Source organism: Atta colombica, unplaced genomic scaffold, assembly GCF_001594045.1.
Source record: "Atta colombica isolate Treedump-2 unplaced genomic scaffold, Acol1.0 scaffold72, whole genome shotgun sequence".
Lineage (NCBI taxonomy): Eukaryota > Metazoa > Arthropoda > Insecta > Hymenoptera > Formicidae > Atta > Atta colombica.
In genome coordinates, this window is record NW_017259564.1 from 403,994 (window position 1) to 414,197 (window position 10,204).

The following is a 10,204-nucleotide window of genomic DNA, read 5'->3' on the forward strand; positions in this document are numbered from 1 at the left end:
GACCTTGAAATCTCTGAAGCGCCTACATTTGGACAAAAATTATCGCCATATGATAGATTCCTTCATATCACTATTGTTAGTAGTGCAATTGATTACACAATTTTTCCTTTAGACCTTATAAATTCTAAAAATATTTCTATTTTCTAAAATATTAGGTACTAATAATTATTGGAACACCTTGTATACACAATATAATTTTATGACCCTCAATCTAATTATACAACAGTTTAATAATTTTTTTAATGAGCAACAATTAAATTAATTTAAAAAAAAAGAATTGGCATCATATTGAGTAATAGTATCCACAGATGAATCAATATTTTTTTAGAAATTTTGCAATATATTTCAAAGAACCTTCGTTTAATATATTTTGACATGACTTTCGTTTGACATAATACAATTGCATAAATCCTCAATATATCTCTAAACAATCAATAATATTTTATGATACCAAATATTGTAGATATTCTTAAATTAAAGAGTACGAACTTATATGAATAAAAGCTTAATTTCACTTGTGTATATAATTTGTATAAATTGAGATAATCCTACTTAGGGGAAAAAAAAATTTAATTTATAACTTGCTGTACCAGACTGAATACTTTATGGCATTATGTTTATAAGTTCAATGTTTTTAATTGACATGTATGATAGAAAAACTTATACCTAGAAAGATTATATAACTTATATTTGTTAAAACACATACCTATCGGATTACAAAAATGTCTATTTGAAAAAAAGATTTAATCTTGTTTAAATATACTTTGGCAATATTCCAAAAGTGTGTCTACTCCTGCTTTGTTCCTGAAATTTGATCGACAGCTACACAATTTTTGATGCAGTAACTCAGGATAGATGTGTGCAACGCGCTTTAATGCGTCTGGAAAAACAGTATTAAAACTGTAAAAAATGTATTGTAATTAAAATATATTAAGAGTTGCATTATATTAAATTAAAAATTATGACTTGTATCTTGAAAAACGCGACAGAATAGAGATGTACAAACTATTTGAAAATCTGACAATAAGATATTCGAATATAAATTACATATATTGATAATCTTATACATGCACGCATGCAGAAAGAGAGAGAAGGAGAGAAAGATATAACATACATGCCACCCAATTAGGCAATCTATACGATACGATAATGCTAATATCGGTAATATCGTAACTTTCAAGTCTCATAATTTGATCTCTGTCGAAAACAACTGTAAGAATACGCAATAAAAAAGATTAGGGTTTACATTTAAAAGTTTTAAGATGATTTTTTATGTAACAATGGTTAGTCCAAGGCTACTCTATTATTACTATGTAATGCGCCATTTAAAACCCTATAACTTTTGTATGAAATATTTCTTTCAGAAACGTTTTTAGGATATTTAAGAGGTTTTCATTAAGAGGTCCGTTTTTTGTATACTCTGTATATATAGTGCTCACCAAAAATTTCAGGCCAACTGAATATCTCAGAAAGTATTTTTGAAAAAAATGTTTTATAGATAAAAGTTATAGATTTTAAAAAGATCTATTTAATTATCTTATCTGTTTGATCTTGGATGGCATCGCTAAAATCAGATCAAGGTCACATTGATTTTTTTTAATTGGACCTTTCTGATTCCAGGATCAAATAGCCAATGTCAAAAGCTTTTCTAAACGCTACAATAAAGTTCATTTTTATTAAGTACTTTTCAAATTATAAGGCTTGAAAGTTACAGTACCGCCATTATTAGTATTATCCAAGGTATCTGACCAACTAAAACTTTCCCTCTTGAATATTACTGCTCTGAATCGATCAAGATTTCTTTTATTTTCATTTTTAAAAATTAATGTAAAAATTAATTTTCACTGCAAACATTTAAAATAAGAAAAACAATCTCCAATCTTTTATAATTCATATTTTTGTTACATTCTTTTTATTAATCTTTTTATTATCTATGTCTTAAAATTTCATCTGATAATAATTATGTTGTTAATTAAAAGTTATACTGCAACAATTTGATTTAGATAAAATAATGTCGATTAAGCTTGATTTAGATTCAAAAAAAAGAAACGAGATTTAAATCGATTTAACGTAAAAAAATTTAATTCGCACATTTCTAACAGAAAGAACTATTACTACAAAACTATTGATGGTTACCTAACATTATCTCTTGGAAACGAGATTCTGGATCGTCCAAGTGAATAATCATTGTCGTGTATAGAGCATCAATGTGACTCTTACTGAAGACCGTGTCGTAATCGTTAGAAACAGCACTCCACACGTCCACAAGCATTTCCACTGCAGCGTAGCGAACATCGTCGCAACCATCATCGAGTCTCTTCAGTATCACTGGATACGTGCGATGTACATGTTCGTCGTCTAAACAGGACAATCTCTGTCCAATTTTTACTAATAGACGAATGGCGCGCATAGAATACAGTCGAGTCTTCTTTGCTTTATCATCCACCAGACTAATTAAAACAGGCACGATCTTGTCGAAGATGGACGGAAATTGCTCCTCCATAGGTTTTCTAGAATCCTTGTTTTTCTCATTTGTAGACAACTGTATTTTGTTAATCTCATCTTTTTTGTCGGGATTAACTATTGTGTTTTGTAGAATAGCGCAGAGGCAGCAAACGGCAGCCGTGCGAATAGCTTCAGCTGCTCTACCGGCGGTCCAAATAAGTCCAGGCATGATCAATTCCTCGATAATCGTGCTCACAAATCTATGCGGATCCTCGATACAATAATATAAATTCTGATTGTTCAGGAAATACTCCGAAAGTAGAATAAAATGTCGCAGCTTCAACTCGGGATCGGCGTCCTTGCTCATAGTTTTTTTAAAAATGGGTAATACAAGGTCTATATTATGCGATATGGCGATTCCGTTGCGACTCAAACAAGCGCAGAAAATTTGCGATTCTGCGCTGTAAACCGTCCACGAGGCACAATCATTGTGAATTGATGTTATCAACGGTTTCATGTGATTGCAGAAGAGATCATCGATGTTCTTTAGTGAATTTATGTTGACGAGTATCTCCAAGAGCCTATCGGCTTCTTCCCAAATGGAGGGTTCCGCGCTCATCGCATACATGGTGAATATTATAGTGAATAAAGCTTGTGTTACCGCTTTACAATCCTGCATATTATAACACATTATTAGATCTAAGAATTAATCCAGAAAGAAATTTTAAAGTGAACAAATGACTGTAATAAATGTGTAATAACGAAGAAAGAATTGTATTCGGACCTCCTTACAAACTACAAGAAGAGAATTACAGCAGGAAAGTATCTGACATTGATAGTTGCTCTTTTTACTCTGACAGATATCCGGTTGCTGCAGAAAGCTCGTTATCTTGTCCAATTGTTGCGATAGAGTTTTTCGTTCGCTACCGCTAATGATCGCTGCAAAAACACGTAAGTGTCCGATTGTCGGGGATTCATCTAGAGTGGGAAGCACCAACTGACAGTAAATTTTGGGTTGCACGAAATAGCCTAGATATCGTGCCGCAGTTTCCACGCAATCGACGACTCTCTTATCCTCATCATTGCAAGCACTATAACAAGTCGTAATTAGATTTCTTCATAAATTTTGACTTATATACATAATTTTACAGAGTAAGATGGTGACTGTTTAAAAAGTTAGCAGTTAAGTGTGTGCGCATAATTAACTCAATTATTATTATGCACCAATTATTATGTGCGTATAATATAAGTTAAAAAAACTGATAATTTGATGCTATTTTCAAATAAGTTAATTTTTTAATTTATTAACTTTAGTCTAAGATAGAATTTTTTTTGTCTTTCTAAAAGTGTGAATAATCTTTCTAAAATTTTGATAATTTTTTGATAATTGATTTCACGATTGTCTTTACATTGTTATGACTATTTAAATAGAAAATAAGATTTTACTAGCTATTTTAATGATTTAAAAGGAAAATATTTAAGTGACAAAAATTTTGGAATAACTTCTATTAATATGAATTAAAATTCCTTTTTTTTTCATTGTAACTATTACTTCTTGCATAAAACAGCTAATAGGTATATAATTTTTATAGATTCATTGTCGCTGAAAACACACGAATCCGTAAAATTGCTTTATCATGTCACGTTTTTAGAATGTTTTAGTTTAAAAGTATCTTTTTTGGCACTTTTAGATTATATCAATTCTCAAAAATATAATGTAATAAGCAATTTCATTTATGGATTTATTTTTAATGACAAAAAATCTACTTTGTAAAAATTACTTTGTTCCGTTCGTAGTTTCAAATCCGTGTCGGAGTTATTTGTAACATATAGGCCGATATTTCATGTGTTGTACGACAAGACTTTTCAAGTTTTTTTATTGACTGCAGAGCAGAGAAGTCTTGGATCACAGACTTGAGAACCTTTGTCGTACAACACATGAAATTTATACATAATTTTTAAAATTTACATTGAATTATTTAGCATTAAAAAACCAACTTCTTTATATAGGTCTTTAATTCTTGTTTCTTATTGATTCTTATTGAATTCTCACATGTACAATCTAATTAAAATTCTTATTTAAAAAAATTTTTCTTTTTTTAAAGTTTTTAAAATTTTATTATTTCTGTATCTAAATTTTATCTAATTTCTAAAGTAAATAATTAAAAGTAAGTCCTACCGATACATAGGCGGCAAAAGCTTTTCAATATGTTGTGTAACGTCTTCTTCAACATTTAATATCAGTATACTGAGTAATTGCGCAGAACGCATACGTATATCTGGTAACCAATCTCCAAGTTCAGCACTGATACCATTAATAAGTTTGCAAAAATTCTGTTGCGCAATCACACGACATCCTAAATTCGGCCTAGAAACTAAAAACAATCTTATATAATTTAATTCTCAATTTAATAATTAATCTGTAATGATTGACTGTGATTTTCAAAACTAATTTACTCTCTGTAGGATAATGCTCTAGCTCTTCCGTAAGAAAGTCCATTTTATCCTTCAACTTTTCGTCGTTTTCATTTTCCTGTATGTACAATTTTCCTGCAGTATCCCACATCTCAGCTGCTTTTGCACGAATCTCTGCAAGTTCATCGTGGAATCCTGTCATAATCAGGGGAAGAAGTCTGTGCCACCAACCATATCTGTCAGGTAGCTCTATCAACCAGTGGCCAGAGACTTCAATTACAGCTTTAAGATTCGATGCAATTATATGAACAGAGTTTTAATACAATTATATAAAATCATGTTAAACATTTACTATATGAAATATACCTTTTCTGACAATCCCACTTTGATCAAACAGTCTCTGTGCCAAAGGAGTTGCCACTTCTTCCATTGACTTGCTATTGCCATACTGAATCACATCACCTATCGCTTCAACAGCGGCGAGTCGAACTCTGTAGTGTTGATGCATAAAATTGATCAGGATAGGTTTTATTAAATATTCTGATTGTGAATAGAAATGCCTCGATAGAATCTTTGCGTAATCTGATATACATCTGCAGCTCTCCTTTTTAACATTCGGATAATTATCTGTAACGGTGCGTGCCAATATTCCCGTCACATCTTGAATATGCGGTGCCAATAAATCTTTATACTTCCAAATGATCGTTCGTAAAAGAGAAACGCATTTCAGTCGTACTTCTTCTGACGGCTCGATCAATTCTTGCATGCCCAAACGTTTGGTCATTATAGGTATAATGTACATTATGTGCTTGTCATCTGGAGGCAGAGCTTCCAAAAATATTTTCAGTATTCCTATAGTCAGATCTCGACACACCTCCATATTATCGTTCATGATTCTAACTAAAAATCTGTGTATACTCTCCCATATTTTAACAAAGTCGTCCAATCTGCCTGATATTTGCTTCTGAGAAATATTTTTCAATATTTCCTCTAGCGCTTGTTTACGACGATTTTTTTCATCTGCTTGCAATGAAACGGTAATCTTACTTAATTCAAGATTCAATGCCATATTTATATATCTAAAATGGATTTCTTTCTCTTAGAATCAAGATGATAATGATATAACAACAAATTCTCTATATAGAAGAAAACATATCGATTCACTATGTGTATCTCCATGACAACAAACTCATTCGGATTGATAGAACGGTTCCTCTTCTTATATAATCTGTGGCCTTTTTGAACACAATCGATACTATAAATTCACGTATTCTGTAACATTTCTTTTTATTTGATAAAATATTTGTAGAAAATCTTTATCTTGAAATATATTTATTATGTTTGGTCTAAAATACATTTTTAATCATACAATAAAATTAGAACTAGATCACTGATAAGCACAGAATACACGTCTATTTAATGACTTTACAGAATTCCTAAAATTCTAAAATTGTACAATTTCTATTATGCAACTATAGATGCGTTCCACTTAACGTCAGCAATGCTCGCGAACATCATTTCATTTTCGTTATAATCGAATGTCAAACAAAGATGAAATATGCGCCAGCGTTGCAGACGTTAAGTGGAACGCATTCTAAATCTCGTATTCGAATTCGCGCGCGCACCCTTATAATTGATTATTTTATATTAATCTAATATGTATTATAGAGAAAAGATGATGACTACAAAGGAAATGTATATTAAAACATTTAGCTAATTAGTTTCTTTCTGATGAACGCAAGGGATTTACGTTCAATGTTGTTTCATAAATTGGAGAAATATAAAAATAGTGTAGAAAATTAAGAGACGGATATGTATTTTGGACATGGTCCCCGGCATTGAATCTTATGTGACTTTCAATCGTCATTTATTCAATTAAATTGTGTAACTTTTCATGTAAAATCATCTAGTTTCTAATCTTCCAAGGTTACATTCTTAAACAGATACGACATCGACTCCTTATTGTGTATACGTCGAATTGCCTCTGCTAAAAGAATACTGATGTCAACAGTCTTGATTTTCGGACACTGCATCTTCTGCACGTCATGAGGAACCGTATTGGTTACAACGACCTGAAAAAAATTTCATAGAAACATTTTCATTGTATTAATGTAAACTAATGTTTTAATGTTATTACCTCATCAATCGGAGATTCCTCGATGAGTCTAGGAGCGTCCGAGCTGAGCAAACCATGTGTAGCTAAGACATATATTTTGTAAGCTCCTCTTTCTTTAAGTACCTCAGCGGCTGCTACATACGATTGTACATCATCTATCATGTCATCCTGCGAATTTATTTCTCTCATCAAATCGTCGACCTGATACAATATAAATGCAAAATGCAATTTTACTCACCACCATAATAGCGATACGTCCTCCGACATCTCCAACAACGCTTATAGGTGGTTTTTCCTTCGCTGGATGCAAAGGTACACCAACGCCAACCTCCATCGTACGTGCGGCCAATGCTAGCGCAGGTGGCGAATAGCGACCATCGTTCATGTCTGATTCAGCTTCTCTCTGTTCTCCATGAATCACTGCAATTCCCAGGCGCAGTCTTTCAGCATAACTAGTCGCTTTCTTCGCACTACCTGGATTTCTTGCAACGATCACAGAATTATGATAGTCAGGAATCTGACAAAGAGAAGGTATAATTTATATAAAAAAAAGTATGATGTAAAATAACACAAACACATATGGAGTAACTTTTGAATATCTTAAAGTAAAGATATAATTCTATGATATTATTAACAAAGAAAAATATATCATATCTGTATTTTTAATTTAAGATATTGATCACGCTTAAAATAAGATGCTATTATAATCCAAGATGTTTTAAAACATAATTATTACTAATAATTTAATAGTTATATTAAAATCTTACTACATACGGATTCTTGAATATACTGCAAAAGGAATGGGCTAGCTCTCAAATTATCCACTGGAACATCAAAGAATCCTTGGATTTCTTTCTGGTGGAGATCCATGGTGATAATGTGAGTTAGGCCACTCGTGCATAACATCTTTGCCAAAAGCTTAGACACTATGCATCCGCGTTTACGCATTTTGCATTGCTTAGAATAAGGTAAATATGGAATCACTCCAATAATATTTTTGGCTGATGATGTTTTACATGCATAGGCCATGATGAGAAGCTCCATTATGTTATTGTTTACATCCTTTGTACCAGTTTGGATTAAATACAAGTCTTTACCACGTACAGAATCTCCTATCTCCACCATTGTCTCACGATTGGACTTGTGATACACAGCGCAACCACCAGGTTTCACACCCAAGCGACTTTAAATATAAAAAAAACATTGTAACAAATATCTTTGCATTTCTGTAGCAAATAAATTTAAATGTATTAACTTTAGTCATAATTAGTGATAATTAGCAAATAAATAAGTAGCAAATTATATTAAAATCTATATCAATACTTATTTGCAAAGTAAATTAAATTGGATAAATTATTAAAATTGAATGAACAAAAAACTGATTTAGTTAAAGTTACGTTAAGATTGAACTAATTAAAATTAAATAAGATTGATTAATTAAAGTTAAATAAAAAGTTAATTTTGAAAAATTTTGTTTTTATTAAATCAGAAATTAAAGTTTTAATGAAATTAATAATCTAATTTTTCAAAACTAGATTATTTTAAATAACAAAACAATTATAATATAGAATAGATATAAATTCAATATTTTATTTGTAAATTTTATAAGATAACAAAGATCTTTCTTGTACAATAAAAACTGATTTTTATTATTATTAAGACTCAAGAAACGATCGTATATATGAATCAAATACGATAGAGAATACCAATACGGTCAAAGATAGAAGTTTCGAAATACTATATATATTCTTTAAATCAATTTATTTCAGATATGATTGCACATTGATAATTTTTCGGACTTTCAACAAACAGTCTGAAACGCTAATAATTCTTCCTAAATTAAATTAGACAAACTATAAAGAATTTATTGCATGAAATATTATCTCAACCAGAGTTCGAACTTTTCGACTTTCCGGAGTGAATGTAATATGAGGTAATATTTTAGTGTAATATAAGGTAATATTTTTGACAATAAGTTCTTTACAGTTTTTGTAATTTAATTTAGGGGGGATTATTAACATTTCAGATTGATTGTGTTGAAAAACCGAAAAATTATGGGCGCGCGAATAATATATATATTATTCGAAACATCTAACTTTGACCATTGGCGTTCCCTATCATATTTGATGATTTTTATTATTTTTATATAAGCATTTTTATATTTTAATATTTACATTATAAAAGAAAAAATAAACTTTTTTAAGATACAGATAATCTTTTACTCCTCTTTGTGTTAGCAATATCTGCGCATTCTTTAAAATTTATATGCAAATAAAGAGCTTTTATTCTTTATCGCCCATAAAACAAATAGCGTGACGCAATGGCACTGATAACACTCCCTAAATACAGATCCAACGCATATTCATTTTTGACACTATGATCATTGGCATCCCATTATTTAATTATTGAGCTCATTCGAAACTAATTCTTTGATAATTAAGATTTTATAAAAAATAATATTGACATTTAGAGAGATAAAAAAAAAACTTTAACTTAAAAAGAAAAAGTTAATAAATTAAAATTTAAAAGTAATTAAGTTAAAAATTAATTTATTTAAAATTAATTAAATTAAGTTAAAAGTTAATTAAATTAAGTTAAAAGTTATTAGCTTTTTTAACTTTTAATCTATTATACTAACTAGTTATTATCTAATTTTGCTTATTTTTAATTTTGTATTTTGATGGAATTATATAACATTTTTTCTAAATTATCAAATAAATCAATTTAGAATTATACATATGCACGCATGCACGCATGCACATATTTATATCATGTAGCAATTATAATATAGAAATAATGTAATTGTTAACATAACATTATTTTATGTCTGTTTTAAATCAATAATTTTCCAAACTAAAAATAATCACGTCTATTACTTTCAGTTGCATTAGAAAATTATATTAATTTATATATTAATTTCTTCTTTTTCATATCTTGGGTGCAAAAATTAATTTACAAGGAAAGCTTTTCAATTTAGAAATTTAAAAAATTATAAAATTTTGCAATATACAGAGAATATCTTGACTCATATTATGTTACTTTCATTATCTGAATATATTCTAAAATAAGATAATAATTCTTTTGCAGAAGGGGGACATTACAAAAAATTCAATATTAATTGTCGTAATTAAATTTTAATAGATGAACATTTTTTAATAACATTTTTTAATTACGCATAATTACGATTATTAACGCATTAATCGAGTTTAATAATTGACGAAACAATAT

General features: G+C 29.8%; 2 protein-coding genes across 3 annotated transcripts in view; both read right to left on the reverse strand.

The window, feature by feature from the left end:
• Positions 1-743: 743 nt before the first annotated feature.
• LOC108692465 (dynein assembly factor 5, axonemal) lies at positions 744-5,938 on the reverse strand. The gene is made up of 6 exons (XM_018200717.1): positions 5,227-5,938; positions 4,903-5,142; positions 4,625-4,820; positions 3,230-3,536; positions 2,137-3,118; positions 744-880 (listed from the first exon to the last, which is right to left on the reverse strand). The coding sequence occupies exons 1-6, from the start codon at positions 5,927-5,929 to the stop codon at positions 744-746; spliced, it is 2,565 nt and encodes an 854-aa protein (XP_018056206.1). The 5' UTR covers positions 5,930-5,938.
• Positions 5,939-6,205: 267 nt separating this feature from the next.
• LOC108692475 (phosphoribosyl pyrophosphate synthase-associated protein 2) overlaps positions 6,206-10,204 on the reverse strand; it is a 5,895-nt gene continuing 1,896 nt past the window's right edge. For both annotated transcript variants that reach the window (XM_018200739.1, XM_018200740.1), the window contains exons 3-6: positions 7,751-8,159; positions 7,215-7,493; positions 6,998-7,144; positions 6,206-6,932 (exon numbers count right to left, since the gene is read on the reverse strand). In XM_018200739.1, coding sequence (XP_018056228.1) covers positions 6,774-6,932; positions 6,998-7,144; positions 7,215-7,493; positions 7,751-8,159 — 994 coding nt within the window. In that variant the 3' untranslated portion in view covers positions 6,206-6,773. The remainder of the gene's footprint in view (positions 6,933-6,997; positions 7,145-7,214; positions 7,494-7,750; positions 8,160-10,204) is intronic.